This window comes from Scomber scombrus, chromosome 16 (assembly GCF_963691925.1).
Source record: "Scomber scombrus chromosome 16, fScoSco1.1, whole genome shotgun sequence".
In the NCBI taxonomy this organism is placed as follows: domain Eukaryota; kingdom Metazoa; phylum Chordata; class Actinopteri; order Scombriformes; family Scombridae; genus Scomber; species Scomber scombrus.
In genome coordinates this window covers 3534206-3560764 of record NC_084985.1, presented here as the reverse complement: position 1 = coordinate 3560764, position 26559 = coordinate 3534206, and the positions used below count along the sequence as shown (strand labels likewise).

The window sequence follows — 26559 nt, the reverse complement described above, 5'->3', positions numbered from 1 at the left end:
GCTGTAATGTTGATATCGTCTGTAAATGATAAAGATCTATTCATCAAATAATGTGTCCAAACATATTGTTACACTAATATCTGCTGTCACATGTTACTGTGTTAAATGAGTCTTCAGACCCTGAATTTGTCTCTAGAGAAGTTCAGAAGGATTTTATCATAACATGTCACTATTATATACTCCCCCCTGCTGGATAGGATTGGTATTGCATGAATCTCCTTTTATAATGTTCTGTGTTTTCTCCTAAGTCCTGATCCAGTCTGATTGAGGAAGAAATGATATAGAGGGGGATACATTTGGCTCATGCTCTCTTCCACTTCCCAGCATTGGCAGCAGCAGTTTGCGTTTTTTTTTTTACCATGTTTTAGTTTTTTACATTTGTACATTTTCTGTCTGTTTGGTGGGTCTGGTAGTCCTGTTTTCTGAGTTTTAGTGTCTTTGTGGATTTAGGTTGGAGGGGAGAGCCCAGATCCTTTGACCCTTTGTGGACTGGTCTGTGTGTCTTCTCTTCTATTTGTTCAGTGTGATCAGTTTTTCTTTCTTAATAAATTGGTTGAATGTTTGACACTTTTGGCTCGTTCATTATGTTTGGCCTTCTTTTGTAAAGAGCTCCTTTACAGGGTCATAACAGTCATCATTATACATATAAACTATGGTATTTAAAAGAAAAAGATTTGCAAAGTTAAAGATGAAATGAGAATATTTGAACAGAAGCAGTCTATGCTAAATGGTGTCCTTCACATGTGTCCTCTCTGTACTGTATTGTTCTGTATCACAGCATGTGGATGGAGGAGCAGAGACAGGAAGCTCCTACAGAAATAAAGAAGTGTATTTCAAGCATTATGGAATCTGATGTTCTCAGTGTAAAACTTCACATCACATTTCATATACTTTAATAAAATAACAAATACAGGTTTTGAACTTTCATTTACTGCAATGTAACTATATTTTGTTCCTGCAGTTTCTATCAGGTCATCAGTACAAAGTTGTGACTGTTTGTACCACTGTGAGACCGATCAAGAGAAATATTTTAATCATTATCTGTTACACATGGTGATAAATATATGATTTTCTAAATGCTTAATCTGAAAAGTGTGTGTGTGTGTGTTTGTGTGTGTGTTCATTGAACTGTATCAGTCTCTGCAGTAGCTTCCAGCTGCAGCAGTCAGTTCAGTTTCTGTTCAGTCTGACTGAGGGAGGTTTTTGTACAACGCTTTTTCACTGTGTGAACACATACTGACTGGGAACATGGAAACTCTGACAGTAATAAATTGCTGCATCTTCAGTCTGAACTTTACTGATGGTCAGAGTGAAGTCAGAGTTTGATCCACTGCCTGTAAAACGACCTGGAATCCCTGATGCTCGAGTGGTAGCATAGTAAATGAGAAGTTTAGGAGTTTCTCCATCTCTCTGTTGGTACCAGGCTAAATGGTGTTTGTTGCTACCAACATAAACATTCTGACTGGTCTTACAGCGGATGGTTGCAGATCCTCTCAGAGCAGATCTCACTGCTGCAGACTGAGTCAATGTGATCTGGCCTCTGGACTCTGAGGATATAGAGACAAAAACATTAAGCAGCATCATGGTTTTGTGGGCTTCATTTCAGATGGACGGATGTTCATAGAGGAGAGGAGTTTGATTCTCTGGACTTTACCTGTGAAGCAGCAGCAGAGGAGAGTCCAGATGAGGACGGAGATCAAAGTCATGTTTTTGATGAGGAGGATTTCTGTGGCTTCTGTTGTCATGAAGGACAGCTGTCAGTCATCCAGTGTTCAAGTCTCAGGACTATAAACTCTCCCAGAGCACTGGAGCATGGTGCTGCTGATGCAAAGTGGCTCTCTATGGAAATGCTCTGACTGATTAACAGAATCATCACATTCTCAGTTTTTTATTTGTATTGCTTGCTGTAATGTTGATACCATCTGTAAATGATAAAGATCTATTCATCAAATAATTTGTGCAAACATATTGTTACACTAATATCTGCTGTCACATGTTACTGTGTTAAATGAGTCTTCAGACCCTGAATTTGTCTCTAGAGTAGTTCAGAAGGATTTTATCATAACATATCACTATTACATACTCCCCCTGCTAGATTCGATTGGTATTGCATGCATCTCCTTTTATAATGTTCTGTGTTTTCTCCTAAGTCCTGATCCAGTCTGATTGAGGAAGGACTGATTTAGAGGGGGAGAAATTTGGCTCATGCTCTCTTCCATTTCCCAGCATTTGCAGCAGCAGTTCGTGTTTTTTAACCATGTTTTAGTTCTTTACATTTGTTAGTTTTCTATCTGTTTGGTGGGTCTGGTAGTCCTGTTTTCTGAGTTTTAGTGTCTTTGTGGATTAAGGTTGGAGGGGAGAGCCCATATCCTTTGACCCTTTGTGGACTGGTCTGTGTGTCTTCTCTTCTTTTTGTTCAGTTTGGCTGACCCATCAGTTTTTATTATAAGTTGTTGGTTACTTTCTTAATAAATTGGTTGAATGTTTGACACTTTTGACTTTTTCATTATGGTTGGCCTTCTTTATAATGACCTCCTTTAGAGGGTCATGACAGTCATCATTTTACACACAAAATTTGGTATTTTTTAAAGGATTGAAAAGGAGAGAAAACTACCTGACTGGATAAAACACAATGCTGAATGCAGTCTGAACTAATGAGGGAATGGGGAACAGGTGACTGGACACAAGTGCAGGCTGGGAGTTATTGGCTGGGAAAGAAACTGGGAGCAGAGCAGGGCTGATGAACATGATGCAGGGCAGGTGTGCAGGGAAAGTGTGGAGGGAAAAGCTGAACAGAGACACTCACACCGACACAGACAGACTGGAAGACAGAGAAAAGACCAACTAATAAAGTCTGCTAAAGTAATACTTCAGTCTTTCTATAAAAGTCCAACTCAAAATAAGACCTCTCCCACACAGTCAAGCCTTCACTAAAAAAGTCTGAGGACATCTGTTGGAAAATAGTAAGGAAGGAAATTAAAGACACTGAACCAACCATGACAATCTACTGAGATGTTTCATCCTCATGTAACCAGTTAATACCATAATATCACTGGTTTAATGTCATGTTGTATTAGTAGGATTTCTTTTATGAGTGCAGTCTGTCTGTTTTGATGGTTCAGTGGTGATAAGTGTGTAGATCAGCAGAAACGAACCCACATAAAAAAGTCACAGTCCGAAAGTTGTGACTGTGTTTGTATCAATGAGAACAATCTTGAAAAATAATTATGAATATTATCTATAATATGTTATAGGATCATATCTGTGTGTGTGTGTTCAATGAACTGTATCAGTCTCTGCAGTAGCTTCCAGCTGCAGCAGTCAGTTCAGTTTCAGTTCAGTCTGACTGAGGGAGGTTTTTGTACGACGCTTTTTCACTGTGTGAACACATACTGACTGTTGGGATAGTGGAGACTCTGACAGTAATAAACTGCTGCATCTTCAGCCTGAACTCCACTGATGGTCAGAGTGAAGTCAGAGTTTGATCCACTGCCTGTAAAACGACCTGGAATCCCTGATTCTCTATAAGTAGACCTGGTAATAAGCAGTTTAGGAGTTTCTCCATCTCTCTGTTGGTACCAAGCCAAATAATGGTAGTTGCTCCCAAAATGAACATTCTGACTGACTCTACAGCTGATGGGTGCAGATCCTCCCAGAGTAGATCTCACTGCTGCAGGCTGCGTCAATGTGTACTGGCCTCTGGTCTCTGAGGATACAGAGACAAAAAGATAAAGCAGCATCATGGTTTTGTGGGCTTCATTTCAGAGGGATGGATGTTCATAGAGGAGAGGAGTTTGATTCTCTGGACTTTACCTGTGAAGCAGCAGCAGAGGAGAGTCCAGATGAGGACGGAGATCAAAGTCATGTTTTTGATGAGGAGGATTTCTGTGGCTTCTGTTGTCATGAAGGACAGCTGTCAGTCATCCAGTGTTCAACTCTCAGGACTATAAACTCTCCCAGAGCACTGGAGCATGGTGCTGCTGATGCAAAGTGGCTCTCTATGGAAATGCTCTGACTGACTCCAACAGGGACTTGGATTACTCTGATGATGCTGTGTAATCAATGGATCAATCAATTGATCTGAATATGCATTGTTAATAAACATGCTCACTTTAAGAAAGTAAGAGTAAAAGCTTGATGTAGCCCATGATTTATGGCTGACTTAGCTGAGCTTTTTAAATCTAGAAACAGAGCTTGGGCTCAAGCTAGGCGGTTCAAAACCCCCTCCCACTTCTTTTCAGATAAGTTAGGAATCGCTATACTGCTACACTAAAAAATGGTAAATATGGCTACTATTTTCACTCTTTCACCAGCTCCTGTCATGATCCAAGTACATTTTGAAAAGAAAAATAACAGCTCCTTTCCAACTCACATTGTTGACACAGTTTAATATTGTACTTCAACCACTCCTTAGTCATCTTTTGAACATCTGAAACCCTCATTTGTTTCACTTCAACTTCATTAACATAGAAATAAGTTAGTGATAAACACAGACAAAACTACATGGATGCTGTTCACTAAGAATACTCTCACTGAATCCCGCAATATTGTTTCTGCTAATGTCACATGCATAGAGAAAGTGCCCCAGTATAAATATCTTGTCATCTGGCTGGACAATTATCTCAATTTTAAACGTCACATTAACACACTTATTGGTAAACTGAGAACAATACTTGGTTTTTCGTATAGAAATAAAAATAGCTTCCCTATTCTCCACAGAAAAATAATGGTCAAATCACTATTTTTATCTGTTTTGGATTATAGGGATGTAATTTATGGTAAAGAAGTTGTTTCTACATTGAATTCACTGGATGCTGTGTACCACTCAGCCTGAAGGTTTATACCTAACGATCCCTACAGTACCCACTGCTGTACTCTTTACCAAAATAAACATTATATATAATAATAATAATAAACATTATATATGAAGCTTTACTACAGCTATTCACCCTGAAGTCACATGAGATTGGTACTCGATCACAGAATAGGGTTGTTGCGCTATTAGTTAGAACCATTACAGCTGTTCAAAGGCCTTATCTCAGACCTTGTCTTTATTGACTGCAAATGTTTTTCTTATCTACTTGCATTCATTCATTATTATATTTTCTTTTATTTAGCTACCTGATATTGTTCATGCGTTGATGTTGGTCTCGACACTGTTGTAAATGAAGATCCCTCCTCATTGGTCTTTTGAGGTAAAATAAAGGTTAAAGAAATAAATAAATATTGATTAGGTTGTGTTGGTGATTCATTGAATGTTGTTTAGGCTTCATGTGAATTGACAGCTTTTTCTAAGAATATAATTTATTATATTTAAATGTATTACCACAAAAAAAATCAATTGAATTTAAAATTAATATCTATTAAACAAAGTGACACAATCATGAAATTTGCTGCACTTGCACATTGCAGTTTTAAAATTATCTTAAAAATGTTAAAAACAAGAGTCTAATTTTAATGAGTTTGTTTGTGTCAAAGTCAGAGAGCCGTGTCTCTCTACAGTGAGAGGTTTTTGTACGACGACTCAATGAGTTTGTATCACTGTGGTTGACTTTTGGTGGAGGAACCAGACTGGATGTTGGAAGTAAGTCAAATGTTTAAAATATTTGTAATTTCAGGAGTTATTTTTATTTTATTTCCTTGATTTTAGCCCGTTTATCCATGTTCACTTTCATTAGAGAATGTAATTTTTTTAAATTGCAGTAAGCGACAAACTTGGCTTTTGAATTTAAAATCAGAAACTTACTGTAAGGAAAATAAAACATTAATTCAGAAGATAAATATATTATATAAAACGTTAATAGTGAAGCTGCATTTTGAGAGCTTGTAGTTTTAGTTCAGTGTTCAAAGTCAGAGAGCCGTGTCTCTCTACAGTGAGAGGTTTTTGTACGACGACTCAATGAGTTTGTATCACTGTGGTGGACTTTTGGTGGAGGAACCAGACTGGATGTTGGAAGTAAGTTTCTGTTCAAATACTAAATATAATATTGTTAAGTTATGTTAAAAATTAAGTGTCTGAATGCTTACAGTAGATAAAAATATCATTTTTACTAACGGCACTTTTAATATTGATGTTTGTATTTCTCCTCCTTTATCATGGAGGATAACTCAGAGCAGCTTCACTAAACTTTTCTATTCACATTCCCGTCATACTGAAATTTAATAACTTGAAGAAAAGATGAAAATTTAGATTCATTTTAAAATCATTATCTAAGAGTCATTTTTAATTTTAAGATTACGATTTTTACTCTCAGTTCAAAAATAATTTGTTCAAATAAAATTGAGCAGAGTGATGATAAAAATGGTGTTTGAAAATGTGCAAAATGTAGGATCTCTACATTGTTTCAATTTTAGTGTGAAGTCATTTGAACGGTTTGCTAAGGGATGTTTGAAATCAGCTGGTGGTCAGTTCATCTTCTGTGTTTGGTTATGTTTCCAGTGAGTGTTGTAATGTAACGCTTTGTTAAAATGTTTACTGGTTTTGAGAAGAAAGTTATGAAATGTTCTTGTTTTATTTGCAGTGTAGTTTGATATATTTCAGGTCAAACAGTACGATGAGTCTTTCTGTGCTGATCTGCATGAGAGGTTTCTTAAAGGGAAGTGAAACAATGTGTGAGTGAGTGACTGGTGGAGCAGAAAAGACATCTGACACAAACTCCTTAAAGGGGAAAATCCACTCTCACACAGTAACGGTGTCTAACTGTCTGCTGTTTTACTGACAGTTGTGTGGTCCCTGTCCTCTAATGTGATTGTTGTCTCCTAGGTGATGTCCGTCCCACCCTGACGGTGCTGCCCCCCTCGAGTGAGGAGCTGGACCCGGAGCTGAAGCAGGGCAAGGCCACGCTTATATGTCTGGCCAACAAGGGCTTCCCCTCAGACTGGAGTCTGGCCTGGAAGGTGGACGGCAGCAGCAGCAGCAGCTTGGAGCAGAGCAGGAGCCCCGCGGTGCTGCAGAAGGACGGCCTCTACAGCTGGAGCAGCACCCTGAGGCTCACTGCAGACCAGTGGAGGAAGGTGGGCTCTGTGACCTGTGAGGCCACCCAGGGCTCCCAGACTCCACTCTCAGAGACACTGAGGAGAGACCAGTGTCCCCAGTCCTGATCTGACTCACTGGGACTCTGCTACTGGTTTTACTCTGCTACTGCTCTCACTCTGATGTCTTTAAATGTCTCTTTCTCTTTCTGTCGATTTCTCTCTTCACAATCATCACATTTCTCAAGTGTCTTTCTTTTTTTGCTTCAATAATGCTGATATTCTCTGTATGTTAAAACAATAAAGACATATTAATCAAATCATTTCTCTCAATGCATTATTGACAGAATGTGTATGTTTGTACTTTTGTACTTTTGAGGCTGCATATGAACATTTAGCTAGAAATACACAAATAGTTTTAAAAAGGCAGGTTAATGAAGTTTGGCTAAATCAGTGTAGCAAGCAACTAATAAAATGTTGGAAGGTATGGTGCACAGGTGGTTGAGTGGTTAGGGTGCATGCTGCATACGCAGCAGACCCTTGTACGAATCCTGGCCAGAGGACCTTTGTTGAATGTCACATCCCCCTCTCTCTCTTCCATGATTATCTGTCTTTCTACTGTTAATAAAGGTGTCTATGCCTGAAAAAAATCCTTCCAAAAAAAAAAAAAAAAGATGTTTGAAGGTTAATTTGGACATCCAATTTGTTATTGATGCGTATGCGTGTGTTGGTTACATAATATCTTACATGACGAAGGCGAAAAGGGAGATTGGATTGTTGCTAGCTAATGCCCAAAGAGAAGCATTACATGATGGGAATTTTTGTGCAAAAAGGCATTGAGATGTTTAGGCAGTGTTTATCTACATAACAAAGTCCAACACTAAAATAATTTTTCTTTCTTTTTATATTGTTAAGTCCTTTTGTACTTTTGTACTTTTGAGGTTGCATATGAACATTTAGCTAGAAATACACAAATAGTTTTAAAAAGGCAGGTTAATGAAGTTTGGCTAAATCAGTGTAGCAAGCCACTAAAAAACAAAAAAAACTATTAAAATGTCGAAGGTTAATTTGGACATCCAATTTGTTATTGACGCTTATGCATGTGTTGTGTACATGATTCCTTACATGACAAAGGCAATGAGAATATTTCAACATTTATATTTTTTTAAATCCTACATCCCTTTGTGGACTGATCTGTGTGTCTTCCCTTCTTTTTGTTCAGTTCATCCGACCCATCAGTTTTTCTTTGAAGTTGTTGGTTACTTTCTTAATACACTGGTTGAATGTTTGGCACTCTAGACTTTTTTTTATTATGTTTGACCTTCTTTATAATGACCTCCTTTAGAGGGTCATAACAGTCATCAGTTTACACACACATTTTTGTATTTTTTTTAAGGATTGAAAAGGAGAGAAAACTAGCTGACTGGATGAAACACAATGCTGAATGCTGTCTGAACTAATGAGGGAATGGGGAACAGGTGACTAGACACAGGTGCAGGCTGGGAGTGATTGACTGGGAAAGACACTGGGAGCAGAGCAGGGCTGATGAACATGATGCAGGGCAGGTGTGCAGGGAAAGTGTGGAGGAAAAAGCTGAACAGAGACACTCACAACACACACAGACAGACTGGAAGACAGAGAAAAGACCAACTAATAAAGTCAGCTAACGTAATACCTCAGTCGTTCTAAAAAGTCCAACTCAAAATAAGGCCTCTCCCACACCGTCCAGCCTTCACTTAAAAAGTCTGAGGACATCTGTTGGAAAATAGTAAGGAAGGAAATTAAAGACACTGAACCAACCATGACAATCTACTGAGATGTTTCATCCTCATGTAACCAGTTAATGCCATAATATCACTGGTTTAATGTCATGTTGTCTTAGGAGGATTTATTTTGTGAGTGCAGTCTGTCTGTTCTGATGGTTCATTGTTGATAAATGTGTAGATCAGCAGAAATGAACCCATATAAAAAAGTCACAACGTCACAGTCTGAAAGATGTGACTGTGTTTGTATCAATGAGAACAATCTTGAAAAATAATTATGAATATTATCTATAATATGTTATAGGATCATATCTGTGTGTGTGTTCAGTGAACTGTATCAGTCTCTGCAGTAGCTTCCAGCTGCAGCAGTCAGTTCAGTTTCAGTTCAGTCTGACTGAGGGAGGTTTTTGTACGACGCTTTTTCACTGTGTGAACACATACTGACTGGGAACATGGAAACTCTCACAGTAATAAACTGCTGCATCTTCAGCCTGAACTCCACTGATGGTCAGGGTGAAGTCAGAGTTTGATCCACTTCCTGTAAAACGACTTGAAATCCCTGATGCTCGAGAGGTAGTATGGTAAATGAGAAGTTTAGGAGTTTCTCCATCTCTCTGTTGGTACCAGGCTAAACTGTTTGAATTATAAATATTCTGACTGGTCCGACAGCTGATGATTGCAGGTCCTCCCAGAGCAGATCTCACTGCTGCAGGCTGAGTCACTGTGATCTGGCCTCTGGACTCTGAGGATACAGAGACAAAAACATAAAGCAGCATCATGGTTTTGTGGGCTTCATTTCAGAGGGACGGATGTTCATAGAGGAGATGAGTTTGATTCTCTGGACTTTACCTGTGAAGCAGCAGCAGAGGAGAGTCCAGATGAAGACGGAGATCAAAGTCATGTTTTTGATGAGGAGGATTTCTGTGGCTTCTGTTGTCATGAAGGACAGTTGTCAGTCATCCAGTGTTCAACTCTCAGGACTATAAACTCTCCCAGAGCACTGGAGCATGGTGCTGCTGATGCAAAGTGGCTCTCTATGGAAATGCTCTGACTGACTCCAACAGGGACTTGGATTACTCTGATGATGCGGTTTAATCAATGGATCAATCAATTGATCAGAATATTGATTAGGATTTGTCAGTGATTCATTTAATGTCGTTTGGGCTTCATGTTAATTGATAGCTTTTTTTTAAAGGATATAATTCATTATACTTAAACATGTTAGCAGAAAAAATATTATAAATTGAATTAAAAATGTATTTATGTGAAATAAAATGACGCAATCATTATATTTGTCAATTTCTTTAAAAAAAATTACATTAAAAATGTTAAAAACAAGAGTCTAATTTTAGTGAGTTTGTTTGTGTCAAAGTCAGAGAGCCGTGTCTCTCTACAGTGAGAGGTTTTTGTACGACGACTCAATGAGTTTGTATCACTGTGGTGGACTTTCGGTGGAGGAACCAGACTGGATGTTGGAAGTAAGTCAAATGTTTAAAATATTTGTAATTTCAGGAGTTATTTTTATTTTATGTCCTTGATTTTAGCCCGTTTATCCATGTCCACTTTCATGTAAGGATGTAAATTTTTTTATTTTTTTATATTGCAGTTAGTGACAAACTTGGCTTTTGAATTTAAAATCAGAAACTTACTGTAAGGATAATAAAACATTAATTCAGAAGATAAATATATTATATAAAACTTTAATAGTGAAGCTGCATTTTGAGAGCTTGTAGTTTTAGTACAGTGTGTCAAAGTCAGAGAGCCGTGTCTCTCTACAGTGAGAGGTTTTTGTACGACGACTCAATGAGTTTGTATCACTGTGGTGGACTTTTGGTGGAGGAACCAGACTGGATGTTGGAAGTAAGTTTCTGTTCAAATACTAAATATAATATTGTAAAGTTATGTTTAAAATTCAGTTTTTGAATGCTTACAACAGATAAAAAATATAATTTTATCAACGGCACTTTTAATATTCATGTTGTATTTCTCCTCCTTTATCATGGAGGATAACTCAGAGCAGCTTCACTAAACTTTTCTATTCACATTCCTGTCATACTGAAATTTAATAACTTGACGTGTAGAAAAGATGAACATTTAGATTCATTTTAAAATCATTATCTAAGAGTCATTTTTAATTTTAAGATTACGATTTTTACTCTCAGTTCAAAAGTAATTTGTTCAAATACAATTGAGCAGAGTGATGATAAAAATGGTGTTTGAAAATGTGGGAAATGTACGATCTCTACATTGTTAATTTTAGTTTGAAGTCATTTGAACGGTTTGCTAAGTGATGTTTGAAATCAGCTGATGGTCAGTTCATCTTCGGTGTTTGGTTATGTTTCCAGTGAGTGTTTTAATGTAATGCTTTGTTGAAACTTTGGATGATTTTGAGAAGAAAGTTATGAAATGTTCTTGTTTTATTTGCAGTGTAGTTTGATGTATTTCAGGTCAAACAGTACGATGAGTCTTTCTGTGCTGATCTGCATGAGAGGTTTCTTAAAGGGAAGTGAAGCAATGTGTGAGTGAGTGACTGGTGGAGCAGAAAAGACATCTGACACAAACTCCTTAAAGGGGAAAATCCACTCTCACACAGTAACGGTGTCTAACTGTCTGCTGTTTTACTGACAGTTGTGTGGTCCCTGTCCTCTAATGTGATTGGTGTCTCCTAGGTGATGTCCGTCCCACCCTAACGGTGCTGCCCCCCTCGAGTGAGGAGCTGAACCAGGAGTTGAAGAAGGGCAAGGCCACGCTTATATGTCTGGCCAACAAGGGCTTCCCCTCAGACTGGAGTCTGGCCTGGAAGGTGGACGGAAGCAGCAGCAGCAGCTTGGAGCAGAGCAGGAGCCCTGCGGTGCTGCAGAAGGATGGCCTCTACAGCTGGAGCAGCACCCTGAGGCTCACTGCAGACCAGTGGAGGAAGGTGGGCTCTGTGACCTGTGAGGCCACCCAGGGCTCCCAGACTCCACTCACAGAGACACTGAGGAGAGACCAGTGTCCCCAGTCCTGATCTGACTCACTGGGACTCTGCTACTGGTTTTACTCTGCTACTGCTCTCACTCTGATGTCTTTAAATCTCTCTGTTTCTTTCTGTCTATTTCTCTCTTCACAATCTTCACATTTCTCAAGTGTCTTTCTTTTTTTGCTTCAATAATGCTGATATTCTCTGTATGTTAAAACAATAAAGACATATTAATCAAATCATTTGTCTCAATGCATTATTGACAGAATTTGTATATTTGTACTTTTGTACTTTTGAGGCTGCATATGAACATTTAGCTAGAAATACACAAATAGTTTTAAAAAGGCAGGTTAATGAAATTTGGCTAAATCAGTGTAGCAAGCAACTAATAAAATGTTGGAAGGTATGGTGCGCAGGTGGTTGAGTGGTTAGGGTGCATGCCACATACGCAGCGGACCCTGGTACGTCACCTGGCCGGAGGACCTTTGTTGAATGTCACATCCCCCTCTCTCTTTCACGATTTTCTGTCTCTCCACTGTTAATAAAGGTGTCTATGCCTGAAAAAAATCCTTCCAAAAAAAAAAAAAAAAGATGTTTGAAGGTTAATTTGGACATCCAATTTGTTATTGATGCTTATGCGTGTGTTAGTTACATAATTTCTTACATGACGAAGGCAAAAGGGAGATTGGACTGTTGCTAGCTAATGCCCAAAGAGAAGCATTAAATGATGGAATGTTTGTGCAAAAAGGCATTGATATGTTTAGGCAGTGTTTATCTACATAACAAAGTCTAACACTAAAATAATTTTTCTTTCTTTTTAAATTGTTAAGTCCTTTTCAGTCTTTCGCCAAATATTTCACCAGACACATATATACTGGTTTTAAATTGAAAATACAGTCATGTAAAAGTCAGGATTTATCAAAGTGATATCTGATTAATAATGATTAATTTAACATCTATGAGCTCTTTCAGCAGGACTGTATGTATTTAAATATAAGATTAATTTATTTTTTTTGTGAACGTTTTTTTTCTCCAAAATTTTTATTTCTCGCCCAAATGTTGATGCCTTCTGTAAATGTTTTTTTTTTTTAATCAAATAGTGTATCTAAACATATTGTTACACTAATATCTGCTGTCACATGTTACTGTGTTAAATGACTCTTCTGACTTTGAGTTTAGGATTTTATCATTTAATTTCACAACTTTACACATATATTGTACTTTTAAAGCTTGTCAAAGTAAAGGATGTAATGAGAATATTTCAACATTTATATATTTTTTAAATCCTACATCCCTATGTGGACTGATCTGTGTGTCTTCCCTTCTTTTTGTCAGTTTATCTGATCCATCAGTTTTTGTTTGAAGTTGTTATTTACTTTCTTAATACACTGGTTGAATGTTTGGCACTCTGGACTTTTTTATTATGTTTGGCCTTCTTTGTAATGAGCTCCTTTAAAGGGGCATAACAGTCATCATTTTACACATAAACTATGGTATTTAAAAGAAAAAAGATGTGCAAAGTTAAAGATTAAATGAGAATATATTAACAGAAGCAGTGAGTCTGTGCTACATGGTGTCCTTCACATGTGTCCTCTCTGTCCTGCTCTGTACTATATTGTTCTGTATCACAGCATGTGGATGGAGGAGCAGAGACAGGAAGCTCCTACAGAAATACAGAAGTGTATTTCAAGCATTATGCAATCTGATGTTCTCAGTGCAAAACTTCACATCACATTTCAAATACTTTAATAAAATAACAAATACAGGGTTTGAACTATCATTTACTGCAATCTAACTGTATTTTGTTCCTTCATTTTCTATCAGGTCATCAGTACAAAGTTGTCAGACCGATAATGAGAAATATTTTAATTATTACCTGTAAAAGAGTCAGATTCATTGTTACAAGTATGTGAATTTCTAATTTCTTAATCTGAAAGACGTGTGTGTGTGTTCAGTGAACTGTATCAGTCTCTGCAGTAGCTTCCAGCTGCAGCAGTCAGTTCAGTTTCTGTTCAATCTGACTGAGGGAGGTTTTTGTACGACGCTTTTTCACTGTGTGAACACATACTGACTGTTGGGATAGTGGCGACTCTGACAGTAATAAACTGCTGCATCTTCAGCCTGAACTCCACTGATGGTCAGAGTGAAGTCAGACTTTGATCCACTGCCTGTAAAACGACCTGGAATTCCTGATGCTCGAGTGGTAGTATGGTAAATGAGAAGTTTATGAGTTTCTCCATCTCTCTGTTGGTACCAGGCTAACCAAGTACTATAAACATCCTGACTGACTCTACAGTTGATGGTTGCAGATCCTCCCAGAGCAGATCTCACTGCTGCAGGCTGAGTCAATGTGTACTGGCCTCTGGACTCTGAGGAAACAGAGACAAAAACATAAAGCAGCATCATGGTTTTGTGGGCTTCATTTCAGAGGGACGGATGTTCATAGAGGAGAGGAGTTTGATTCTCTGGACTTTACCTGTGAAGCAGCAGCAGAGGAGAGTCCATATGAGGACGGAGATCAAAGTCATGTTTTTGATGAGGAGGATTTCTGTGGCTTCTGTTGTCATGAAGGACAGCTGTCAGTCATCCAGTGTTCAACTCTCAGGACTATAAACTCTCCCAGAGCACTGGAGCATGGTGCTGCTGATGCAAAGTGGCTCTCTATGGAAATGCTCTGACTGACTCCAACGTGGACTTGGATTACTCTGATGATGCTGTTTAATCAATGGATCAATCAATTGATCTGAATATGCATTGTTGATAAACATGCTCACTTTAAGAAAGTAAGAGTAAAAGCTTGATGTAGCGCATGATTTACGGCTGACTTAGCTGAGCTTTTTAAATCTAGAAACAGAGCTTCGGCTCAAGCTAGACAGTTCAAAACCCCCTTCCACTTCTTTTCAGATAACTTAGGAATCGCTATACTGCTGCACTAAAAAATGATAAATATGGCTACTACTTACACTCTTTCACCAGCTCCTATCATAATCCAAGTAAATTTTGAAAAGAAAAATCACAGCTCTTTTCCAACTCACATTGTTGACACAGTTTAATATTGTACTTCAACCACTCCTTAGTCATCCTTTGAACATCTGAAACCCTCATTTGTTTCACTTCAACTTCATTAACAGAAATAAGTTAGTGATAAACACAGACAAAACTACATGGATGCTGTTCACTAAGAATACTCTCACTGAATCCCGCAATATTGTTTCTGCTAATGTCACATGCATAGAGAAAGTGCCCCAGTATAAATATCTTATCATCTGGCTAGTTAATTATCTCAATTTTAAACGTCACATTAACACACTTATTGGTAAACTGAGAACAATACTTGGTTTTACGTATAGAAATAAAAATAGCTTCCCTATTCTCCACAGAAAAATAATGGTCAAATCACTATTTTTATCTGTTTTGGATTATAGGGATGTAATTTATGGTAAAGCAGCTGTTTCTACATTGAATTCACTGGATGCTGTGTACCACTCAGCCTGAAGGTTTATACCTAACAATCCCTACAGTACCCACTGCTGTACTCTTTACCAAAATAAACATTATATATGAAGCTTTACTACAGGTATTCACCCTGAAGTCACATGATATTGGTACTCGATCACAGAATAGGGTTGTTGCGCTATTAGTTAGAACCATTACAGCTGTTCAAAGGCCTTATCTCAGACCTTGACTTTATTGACTGCAAATGTTTTTAACTTTACCGTGTTTTTATCTTATCTACTTGCATTCAATCATTATTATATTTTATTTTATTTTGCCTCCTGATATTGTTCATGCGTTGTTGTTGGTCTCGACACTGTTGTAAATGAAGATCCCTCCTCAGTGGTATTTTGAGGTAAAATAAAGGTTAATGAAATAAATAAATATTGATTAGGGTGTATTGGTGATTCATTGAATGCTGTTTAGGCTTCATGTGAATTGACAGATTTTTTTAGAATGTAATTTATTATATTTAAATGTATTACCACAAAAAAAACAATTGAATTTAAAATGAATATCTATTAAACAAAGTGACACCATCATGAAATTTGCAGCACTTGCACATTGCAGTTTTAAAATTATCTTAAAAATGTTACAAACAAGAGTCTAATTTTAATGAGTTTGTTTGTGTCAAAGTCAGAGAGCCGTGTCTCTCTACAGTGAGAGGTTTTTGTACGACGACTCAATGAGTTTGTATCACTGTGGTACACGTTCGGTGGAGGAACCAGACTGGATGTTGGAAGTAAGTCAAATGTTTAAATCATTTATAATTTCAGGAGTTATTTTTATGTTATTTCCTTGATTTTAGTCCACTTTCATGTGAGAATGTAATTTTTCTTAATTGCAGTTAGTGACAAACTTGGCTTTTGAATTTAAAATCAGAAACTTACAGTAAGGAAAATAAAACATTAATTCAGAAGATAAATATATAAAACTTTTATAATAGTGAAGCTGCATTTTGAGAGCTTGTAGTTTTAGTTCAGTGTGTCAAAGTCAGAGAGCCGTGTCTCTCTACAGTGAGAGGTTTTTGTACGACGACTCAATGAGTTTGTATCACTGTGGTACACGTTCGGTGGAGGAACCAGACTGGATGTTGGAAGTAAGTTTCTGTTCAAATACTAATTACAATATTGTAAAGTTGTGTTTAAAATTCAGTTTTTGAATGCTTACAGCAGATCAAAATATCATTTTTATTAACAGAATTTTTAATATTGATGTTTGTATTTGTCCTCCTTTATCATGGAGGATAACTCAGAGCAGCTTCACTTAACGTTTCTATTCACTTTCCTGTCATACTGAAATTTAATAACTTGACGTGTAGAAATTATGAAAATTTAGATTCATTTTAAAATCATTATCTAAGAGTCATTTTTAATTTTAAGATTATGATTATTACTCTCAATTAAAAAATAATTTGTTCAAATAAAATTGAGCAGGGCAATGATAAAAATGGTGTTTAAAAATATACGACATTTACGATCTTTACATTGTTTAGTTTGAAGTCATTTGAACGGTTTGCTAAGTGATGTTTGAAATCAGCTGGTGGTCAGTTCATCTTCAGTATTTGGTTATGTTTCCAGTGAGTGTTGTAATGTAACGCTTTGTTCAAATTTTGGATGATTTTGAGAAGAAAGTGATGAAATGTTCTTGTTTTATTTGCAGTGTAGTTTGATATATTTCAGGTCAAACAGTACGATGAGTCTTTCTGTGCTGATCTGCATGAGAGGTTTCTTAAAGGGAAGTGAAACAATGTGTGAGTGAGTGACTGGTGGAGCAGAAAAGACATCTGACACAAACTCCTTAAAGGGGAAAATCCACTGCCACACAGTAACGGTGTCTAACTGTCTCTTGTTTTACTGACAGTTGTGTGGTCCCTGTCCTCTAATGTGATTGTTGTCTCCTAGGTGATGTCCGTCCCACCCTAACGGTGCTGCCCCCCTCGAGTGAGGAGCTGGACCCGGAGCTGAAGCAGGGCAAGGCCACGCTTATATGTCTGGCCAACAAGGGCTTCCCCTCAGACTGGAGTCTGGCCTGGAAGGTGGACGGCAGCAGCAGCAGCTTGGAGCAGAGCAGGAGCCCCGCGGTGCTGCAGAAGGACGGCCTCTACAGCTGGAGCAGCACCCTGAGGCTCACTGCAGACCAGTGGAGGAAGGTGGGCTCTGTGACCTGTGAGGCCACCCAGGGCTCCCAGACTCCACTCTCAGAGACACTGAGGAGAGACCAGTGTCCCCAGTCCTGATCTGACTCACTGGGACTCTGCTACTGGTTTTACTCTGCTACTGCTCTCACTCTGATGTCTTTAAATGTCTCTGTTTCTTTCTGTCTATTTCTCAAGTGTCTTTCTTTTTTTGCTTCAATAATGCTGATATTCTCTGTATGTTAAAACAATAAAGACATATTAATCAAATCATTTGTCTCAATGCATTATTGACAGAATTTGTATATTTGTACTTTTGTACTTTTGAGGCTGCATATGAACATTTAGCTAGGAATACACAAATAGTTTAAAAAAAGGCAGGTTAATGAAGTTTGGCTAAATCAGTGTAGCAAGCAACTAATAAAATGTCGGAAGGTATGGTGCGCAGGTGGTTGAGTGGTTAGGGCGCATGCCACATACGCAGCGGACCCTGGTACGTCACCTGGCCGGAGGACCTTTGTTGAATGTCACATCCCCCTCTCTCTTTCATGATTTTCTGTCTCTCTACTGTTAATAAAGGTGTCTATGCCTGAAAAAAATCCTTACAAAAAAAAAAAAAAAATGTTGGAAGGTAAATTTGGACATCCAATTTGTTATTGACGCTTATGCGTGTGTTAGTTACATCATTTCTTACATGACGAAGGCAAAAAGGGAGATTGGATTGTTGCTAGCTAATGTCCAATGAGAAGCATTAAATGATGGGAATGTTGGTGCAAAAAGGCATTGAGATGTTTAGGCAGTGTTTATCTACATGAAGTCTAACACATAAATACATTTTCTTTCTTTTTAAACTGTTAAGTCCTTTTCAGTCTTTCGCCAACAATTTCACCAGACACATATATACTGGTTTTAAATTTAAAATACAGTCATGTAAAAGTCAGGATTCATCATAGTGATATCTGATTAATAATGATTAATTTAACATCTGTGAGCTCTATCAGCAGGACTGTATGTATTTAATTATAAGATTCATTTATTTTCTTGTGCATGTTTTTTTTCCAATGTTTTTATTTCTCGGCCAAATGTTTATTGCCTTCTGTAAATGATAATGTTTTGTTTTTTTTAACAAATAAAGTATCTAAACATATTGTTTCACTAATATCTGCTGTCAGATGTTACTGTGTAAAATTACTCTTCTGACTTTGAGTTTAGGATTTTATCTTTTCATTTCACCACTTTACACACATATTGTACTTTTAAAGCTTGTCAAAGTAAAGGATGTAATGAGAATATTTCAACATTTATATATTTTTTAAATCCAACATCCCTTTGTGGACTGATCTGTGTGTCTTCCCTTCTTTTTGTTCAGTTTACCTGATCCATCAGTTTTTGTTTGAAGTTGTTATTTACTTTCTTAATACACTGGTTGAATGTTTGGCACTCTAGACTTTTTTATTATGTTTGGCTTTCTTTGTAATGAGCTCCTTTAAAAGGGGCATAACAGTCATCATTTTACACATAAACTATGGTATTTAAAAGAAAAAAGATGTGCAAAGTTAAAGATGAAATGAGAATATTTGAACAGAAGCAGTGAGTCTGTGCTACATGGTGTCCTTCACATGTGTCCTTTCTGTCCTGCTTTGTACTATATTGTTCTGTATCACAGCATGTGGATGGAGGAGCAGAGACAGGAAGCTCCTACAGAAATACAGAAGTGTATTTCAATCAAGCATTATGGAATCTGATGTTCTTAGTGTAAAACTTCACATCACATTTCATATGCTTTAATAAAAACAAATACAAGGTTTGAACTTTCCTTTCCTGCAATGTAACTATATTTTGTTCCTTCAGTTTCTATCAGGTCATCAGTACAAAGTTGTGACTGTGTTTGTACGACCGATCATGAGAAATATTGTAATCATTATCTGTTAGACATGGTGATGAATATATGATTTTTTAATTGACTTTTTATTATGTTTGGCCTTCTTTGTAGAGAGCTCCTTTAGAGAGTCATAACAGTCATAATTCTTCAACTGTGTTTTATTCTGACTTTGAGTAACACTCACTCTAACACAGTGATCCTGTTCTGACGCTGTATCAACAAAATAATCTAATAAATTATACTTTCTTTGAATAACTAAAAGTATAATTATATAATTATTGCTGTAATAAGTGATGTCTTTCATATCAAACCTCTGTTGTTTTTGGTCTGAGTGCAGCTGTTGAGTCAGATCAGTTCCTCTTCAGCTGAGGGAGGTTTTTGTACGACGTTGTATCACTGTGTGAACGGCCAGCTTTGCCGCTGCTGACAATAATAAACTCCTGCATCTTCAGTCTGAACTCTACTGATGGTCAAAGTGAAATCAGTCCCAGATCCACTTCCACTAAAACGATCTGAAACTCCAGACTGACGGTTTGTAGCATCATAAATCAGGAGTTTAGGAGCTTCTCCAGGTTTCTGAAGATACCATTGAAGGTAGATACTCATACTTGAACTGGCTTTACATCCGATGGTGACAGTCTGTCCTGGAACAGCAGAGTGAGATCCAGGAGACTGAGTCAGGATGATTTCTCCTGATGAACCTGGAAACCATGAAAAAGAGGAGAAGATTTTTGTAGACAAATCCAGCTTGGAGAAAGATGATCAACATGAAAACAGAAGAGTATCATTTCTTTAACATGGAGAATAGATGGAAGAAAGTAAATGCTGCTTGTTTCAGTGTTTCTCCATCACAGCAGAACATCATTGTGGTGAACCTGGTTGCATCCTGAAGCCAAGTTTTCAGCAGAGAGTCTCACCCTGAACAAGGAGCCCCAGGGTGCCCAGCAGTAGAGTCAGTGACATCATCATTGTGCTGGCGGCGTGTCAGTGGCTCTGAAAGGTCTGGACAGCCACTGATCAACACTGGCCTCTTAACGGCTGGGAGCAGAGAGGCAGGACAGATATGCAAACACACAGAGTCAGTCAACTGGAGCTGTCCTCAACATATCATGCTGTTTCCCCCAAAAAAGCTTTGACTATTTAAACAATTGGAAACATAATGGAGTATGAATGAAAGATAAAAACATGGAGTAGAGCACTGTATTTGGTTTCAATCAAGCAGGTACAGAGAGTTGATTCTGTTTGAGAAAATGTTTGTTTGTTTGTTTGGTTTTTTTTAAACAGGCATTTTTTTAAAAAGGCCCAAAATGAGAATGTCAACAACCCTGTTGGGAGATTATCTGCTAAATCTACTAAAATCTATTGAATGTCTCTTGAGAGGAAGGGTCGGATAGACGAGTTCATACCTGTAAATATGTTTAATAAGGATATTGAATAAGACTGTAGATGAGAATAATAGTTATTCTTTAATTTATTTTATCAAGGGGATCTATTTTAATGTAAAACCTTCATTTTAATTGTGTTTCTACACTTAAGATGGAAGAGAGTGACGACAGTTAAGTTGCTGTATCACAGTAAGAACTGAAAGAAGAGAGGATGAAGGTTTAGAGATGTATAATCAGATATCATCAAGGTAATTTTATGGAGGTATCAGTCTGAGCAGATGTCTGAGACGCTGATGCATTTTCTCCCATATTATGAAATTTTTCAGATGTTTCTATTTGATCATCTTTTAAATCTACCATCAGTAATGTAGGAGTCTCTTCTGAGCTAATATCACTTTTTTATCAACATGTGAAGTGTTTGATTGACTTTTGTTTCTTTCTATTTGTGATTTATTTATTTAGATCCATGTACCTCAAGCTAAGATGAAGATGATCATTCACACATTTATTTCTTCTTTGTAAACTGTTATAACTTCATTTTCATCTGTATTTCACATCCTTGCATCATTTATAAGAGGTCCACAGTGTCATTGTCTTTAACACTGTCCTGAAAAAGTTCTCATGTCCGACCTGTATTGGTGACTTTTAAAAGGCCCACAATTCATTTAATAATTAAATTAAACACACATGTAATCACTTTTACAGATCTACACTTTGGACAACTTCAAGGAGCAGCTAAATGTGTGTGTGTGTTCAGTGAACTGTATCAGTCTCTGCAGTAGCTTCCAGCTGCAGCAGTCAGTTCAGTTTCTGTTCAGTCTGACTGAGGGAGGTTTTTGTACGACGCTTTTTCACTGTGTGAACACATACTGACTGTTGGGAATGTGGAGACTCTGACAGTAATAAACTGCTGCATCTTCAGCCTGAACTCCACTGATGGTCAGAGTGAAGTCAGAGTTTGATCCACTGCCTGTAAAACGACCTGGAATCCCTGATGCTAGAGTTTTAGTAATGTAAATGAGCAGTTTAGGAGTTTGTCCATCTCTCTGTTGGTACCAGTGTAAGTAGGTCCCACCATGAACATTCTGACTGACTCTACAACTGATAGTTACAGATCCTCCCAGAGTAGATCTCACTGCTGCAGACTGAGTCAATGTGTACTGGCCTCTGGACTCTGAGGATACAGAGACAAAAACATAAAGCAGCATCATGGTTTTGTGGGCTTCATTTCAGAGGGACGGATGTTCATAGAGGAGAGGAGTTTGATTCTCTGGACTTTACCTGTGAAGCAGCAGCAGAGGAGAGTCCAGATGAGGACGGAGATCAAAGTCACGTTTTTGATGAGGAGTATTTCTGTGGCTTCTGTTGTCATGAAGGACAGCTGTCAGTCATCCAGTGTTCAACTCTCAGGACTATAAACTCTCCCAGAGCACTGGAGCATGGTGCTGCTGATGCAAAGTGGCTCTGTATGGAAATGCTCTGACTGACTCCAACAGGGACTTGGATTACTCTGATGATGCTGTTTAATCAATGGATCAATCAAGTTATTAGAGTATTGATTAGGATGTGTCTGTGAATCATTTAATGTCGTTTGGGCTTCATGTGAATTGACAGCTTCTTTTTTTTAGGATGTAATTTATTATACTTAAACATATTACCAGAAAAAAATTATATAAATTGAATTTAAAATGTATTAATGTGGAATAAAATGATGCAATCATGAAATTTGTCAATTTCTTAAGAAAATTACATTAAAAACATTAAAAACAAGAGATTTATTTTAATGAGTTTGTTTGTGTCAAAGTCAGAGAGCCGTGTCTCTCTACAGTGAGAGGTTTTTGTACGACGACTCAATGAGTTTGTATCACTGTGGTACACGTTCGGTGGAGGAACCAGACTGGATGTTGGAAGTAAGTCAAATGTTTATATTATTTATCATTTAAGGAGTTGTTTTATTTGTATTACTTTTTTATGATTCTCTTTTTTTGTGTCCACTTTCATGTAAAACTATTTTTAGTAAATAACTTGCACTTAGAGGCAAAGACCACTTTTGCATTTAAAACTCAAAGACTCATTGTAAAGAAAATGAGACCTTAATTCTGGAAACAAAACATAATTTAAAACTTTAATAGTGAAGCTGCATTTTGAGAGCTTGTAGTTTTAGTTCAGTGTGTCAAAGTCAGAGAGCCGTGTCTCTCTACAGTGAGAGGTTTTTGTACGACGACTCAATGAGTTTGTATCACTGTGGTTGACTTTTGGTGGAGGAACCAGACTGGATGTTGGAAGTAAGTTTCTGTTCAAATACTAAATATAATATTGTGAAATTGTGTTTAAAATTCAGTTTTTTAATGCTTACAGCAGATAAAAAATATTTTTTTATTAACAGAATTTTTTTAATATTGATGTTTGTATTCCTCCTCCTTTATCATGGAGGATAACTCAGAGCAGCTTCACTAAACTTTTCTATTCACATTCCCGTTATACTGAAATTTAATAACTTGACGTGTAGAAAAGATGAAAATTTAGATTCATTTTAAAATCATTATCTAAGAGTCATTTTTAATTTTAAAGGTTACGATTTTTACTCTCAGTTCAAAAATAATTTGTTCAAATAAAATTGAGCAGAGTGATGATAAAAATGGTGTTTGAAAATGTGCGAAATTTACAATCTCTACATTGGTAATGTTAGTTTGAAGTCATTTGAACAGTTTGCTAAGTGATGTTTGAAATCAGCTGGTGGTCAGTTCATCTTCTGTCTTTGGTTATGTTTCCAGTGAGTGTTGTAATGTAATGCTTTGTTAAAATTTTGGATGATTTTGAGAAGAAAGTTATGAAATGTTATTGTTTTATTTGCAGTGTAGTTTGATATATTTCAGGTCAAACAGTACGATGAATCTTTCTGTGCTGATCTGCATGAGAGGTTTCTTAAAGGGAAGTGAAACAATGTGTGAGTGAGTGACTGGTGGAGCAGAAAAGACATCTGACACAAACTCCTTAAAGGGGAAAATTCACTCTCACACAGTAACGGTGTCTAACTGTCTGCGGTTTTACTGACAGTTGTGTGGTCCCTGTCCTCTAATGTGATTGTTGTCTCCTAGGTGATGTCCGTCCCACCCTAACGGTGCTGCCCCCCTCGAGTGAGGAGCTGGACCCGGAGCTGAAGCAGGGCAAGGCCACGCTTATATGTCTGGCCAACAAGGGCTTCCCCTCAGACTGGAGTCTGGCCTGGAAGGTGGACGGAAGCAGCAGCAGCAGCTTGGAGCAGAGCAGGAGCCCCGCGGTGCTGCAGAAGGACGGCCTCTACAGCTGGAGCAGCACCCTGAGGCTCACTGCAGACCAGTGGAGGAAGGTGGGCTCTGTGACCTGTGAGGCCACCCAGGGCTCCCAGACTCCACTCTCAGAGACACTGAGGAGAGACCAGTGTCCCCAGTCCTGATCTGACTCACTGGGACTCTGCTACTGCTCTCACTCTGATGTCTTTAAATCTCTCTTTCTCTTTCTGTCTATTTCTCTCTTCACAATCATCACATTTCTCAAGTGTCTTTCTTTTTTTGCTTCAATAATGCTGATATTCTCTGTATGTTAAAACAATAAAGACATTAATCAAATCATTTGTCTCAATGCATTATTGACAGAATTTGTATGTTTGTACTTTTGAGGCTGCATATGAACATTTAGCTAGAAATACACAAATAGTTTTAAAAAGGCAGGTTAATTAAGTTTGGCTAAATCAGTGTAGCAAGCCACTAAAAAAAAAAAAAATTAAAATTTCGAAGGTTAATTTGGACATGCAATTTGTTATTATTATGCATATGTTGTGTAAATGATTCCTTACATGACGAAGGCAATGAGAATATTTCAACATTTATATTTTTTTAAATCCTACATCCCTTTGTGGACTGGGCTGTGTGTCTTCCCTTCTTTTTGTTCAGTTCATCCGACCCATCAGTTTTTCTTTGAAGTTGTTGGTTACTTTCACTGGTTGAATGTTTGGCACTCTAGACTTTTTTTTATTATGTTTGGCCTTCTTTGTAAAGAGCTCCTTTAAAGGGTCATAACAATCATCATTTTACACATAAACTATGGTATTTAAAAGAAAAAGATTTGCAAAGTTAAAGATGAAATGAGAATATTTGAACAGAAACAGTGAGTCTGTGCTACATGGTGTCCTTCACATGTGTCCTCTCTGTCCGGCTCTGTACTATATTGTTCTGTATCACAGCATGTGGATGGAGGAGCAGAGACAGGAAGCTCCTACAGCAATACAGAAGTGTATTTCAAGCATGATGGAATCTGATGTTCTCAGTGCAAAACTTCACATCACATTTCAAATACTTTAATAAAATAACAAATAAAAGGTTTGAACTATCATTTACTGCAATGTAACTGTATTTTGTTCCTTCATTTTCTATCAGGTCATCAGTACAAAGTTGTCAGACCGATAATGAGAAATATTTTAATTATTACCTGTAAAAGAGTCAGATTCATTGTTACAAGTATGTGAATTTCTAATTTCTTAATCTGAAAGACGTGTGTGTGTGTTCAGTGAACTGTATCAGTCTCTGCAGTAGCTTCCAGCTGCAGCAGTCAGTTCAGTTTCTGTTCAATCTGACTGAGGGAGGTTTTTGTACGACGCTTTTTCACTGTGTGAACACATACTGACTGTTGGGAATGTGGAGACTCTGACAGTAATAAACTGCTGCATCTTCAGCCTGAACTCCACTGATGGTCAGAGTGAAGTCAGAGTTTGATCCACTGCCTGTAAAACGACCTGGAATACCTGATGCTCGAGTGGTAGCATAGTAAATGAGAAGTTTAGGAGTTTCTCCATCTCTCTGTTGGTACCAGGCTAAAAGGTGGCTGTTGCCCCACACATGAACATCCTGACTGGTCTTACAGCTGATGGTTGCAGGTCCTCCCAGAGCAGATCTCACTGCTGCAGGCTGAGTCACTTTGGCCTGTCCTCTGGACTCTGAGGATACAGAGACAAAAACATAAAGCAGCATCATGGTTTTGTGGGCTTCATTTCAGAGGGACGGATGTTCATAGAGGAGAGGAGTTTGATTCTCTGGACTTTACCTGTGAAGCAGCAGCAGAGGAGAGTCCAGATGAGGACGGAGATCAAAGTCATGTTTTTGATGAGGAGGATTTCTGTGGCTTCTGTTGTCATGAAGGACAGCTGTCAGTCATCCAGTGTTCAACTCTCAGGACTATAAACTCTCCCAGAGCACTGGAGCATGGTGCTGCTGATGCAAAGTGGCTCTCTATGGAAATGCTCTGACTGATTAACAGAATCATCACATTCTCAGTGTTTTATTTTTATTGCTTGCTGTAATGTTGATACCATCTGTAAATAATAAAGATCTATTCATCAAATAATGTGTCCAAACATATTGTTACACTAATATCTGCTGTCACATGTTACTGTGTTAAATGAGTCTTCAGACACTGAGTTTGTCTGTAGAGAAGTTCAGAGGGATTTTATCATTTAATGTCACTATTACATACTCCCCCTGCTGGATAGGATGGGTATTGCATTAATTTACTTTTATAATGTTCTGTGTTTTCTCCTAAGTCCTGATCCAGTCTGATTGAGGAAGGACTGATTTAGAGGGGGAGAACTTTGGCTCATGCTCTCTTCCACTTCCCAGCACTGGCAGCAGCAGTTTGTGTTTTTTTTAACCATGTTTTAGTTCTTTACATTTGTTAGATTTCCGTCTGTTTGGTGGGTCTGGTTGTCCTGTTTTCTGAGTTTTAGTGTCTTTGTTGATTTAGGTTGGAGGGGAGAGCCCAGATCCTTTGACCCTTTGTGGACTGGTCTGTGTGTCTCCTCTTCTTTTTGTTCAGTTTGGCCAACCCATCAGTTTTTGTTATAAGTTGTTGGTTACTTTCTTAATAAATTGGTTGAATGTTTGACACTTTTGACTCGTTCATTATGTGTGGCCTTCTTTGTAATGACCTCCTTT

At 37.7% G+C, this 26559-nt stretch overlaps 11 gene segments (V, D, J or C); 4 read left to right on the top strand and 7 right to left on the bottom strand.

Annotated features, from left to right (window-relative positions):
* Nucleotides 1-1218: 1218 nt before the first annotated feature.
* Nucleotides 1219-1706, bottom strand: LOC133996849 (immunoglobulin kappa variable 4-1-like). The segment is given in 2 exon segments: nt 1219-1547; nt 1655-1706. Coding segments are annotated over 2 exon segments (381 nt in total).
* Nucleotides 1707-3374: 1668 nt separating this feature from the next.
* Nucleotides 3375-3865, bottom strand: LOC133996847 (Ig kappa chain V region K-25-like). The segment is given in 2 exon segments: nt 3375-3706; nt 3814-3865. Coding segments are annotated over 2 exon segments (384 nt in total).
* A 420-nt stretch (nt 3866-4285) lies between these two features.
* Nucleotides 4286-7074, top strand: LOC133996846 (Ig kappa-b4 chain C region-like; the record flags this gene model as incomplete). The annotated part of the segment is given in 3 exon segments: nt 4286-4330; nt 5905-5956; nt 6764-7074. Coding segments are annotated over 3 exon segments (408 nt in total), but the record flags the coding sequence as incomplete, so codon positions are not given.
* A 2083-nt stretch (nt 7075-9157) lies between these two features.
* Nucleotides 9158-9678, bottom strand: LOC133996917 (Ig kappa chain V region 3381-like). The segment is given in 2 exon segments: nt 9158-9477; nt 9585-9678. Coding segments are annotated over 2 exon segments (411 nt in total).
* Nucleotides 9679-9819: 141 nt separating this feature from the next.
* LOC133996845 (Ig kappa-b4 chain C region-like) lies at nt 9820-11730 on the top strand (the record flags this gene model as incomplete). The annotated part of the segment is given in 4 exon segments: nt 9820-9824; nt 10280-10304; nt 10544-10595; nt 11405-11730. Coding segments are annotated over 4 exon segments (408 nt in total), but the record flags the coding sequence as incomplete, so codon positions are not given.
* Nucleotides 11731-13743: 2013 nt separating this feature from the next.
* On the bottom strand, nt 13744-14222 carry LOC133996844 (Ig kappa chain V region 3381-like). The segment is given in 2 exon segments: nt 13744-14063; nt 14171-14222. Coding segments are annotated over 2 exon segments (372 nt in total).
* Nucleotides 14223-15897: 1675 nt separating this feature from the next.
* Nucleotides 15898-17416, top strand: LOC133996926 (Ig kappa-b4 chain C region-like; the record flags this gene model as incomplete). The annotated part of the segment is given in 2 exon segments: nt 15898-15931; nt 17094-17416. Coding segments are annotated over 2 exon segments (357 nt in total), but the record flags the coding sequence as incomplete, so codon positions are not given.
* Nucleotides 17417-19601: 2185 nt separating this feature from the next.
* LOC133996919 (immunoglobulin kappa variable 3-11-like) lies at nt 19602-20177 on the bottom strand. The segment is given in 2 exon segments: nt 19602-19909; nt 20126-20177. Coding segments are annotated over 2 exon segments (360 nt in total).
* Nucleotides 20178-21444: 1267 nt separating this feature from the next.
* Nucleotides 21445-21920, bottom strand: LOC133996843 (Ig kappa chain V region 120-like; the record flags this gene model as incomplete). The annotated part of the segment is given in 2 exon segments: nt 21445-21767; nt 21875-21920. Coding segments are annotated over 2 exon segments (369 nt in total), but the record flags the coding sequence as incomplete, so codon positions are not given.
* Nucleotides 21921-22472: 552 nt separating this feature from the next.
* On the top strand, nt 22473-24017 carry LOC133996924 (Ig kappa-b4 chain C region-like; the record flags this gene model as incomplete). The annotated part of the segment is given in 2 exon segments: nt 22473-22503; nt 23692-24017. Coding segments are annotated over 2 exon segments (357 nt in total), but the record flags the coding sequence as incomplete, so codon positions are not given.
* A 1216-nt stretch (nt 24018-25233) lies between these two features.
* Nucleotides 25234-25724, bottom strand: LOC133996842 (Ig kappa chain V region 3381-like). The segment is given in 2 exon segments: nt 25234-25565; nt 25673-25724. Coding segments are annotated over 2 exon segments (384 nt in total).
* Between the last annotated feature and the right edge of the window lie 835 nt (nt 25725-26559).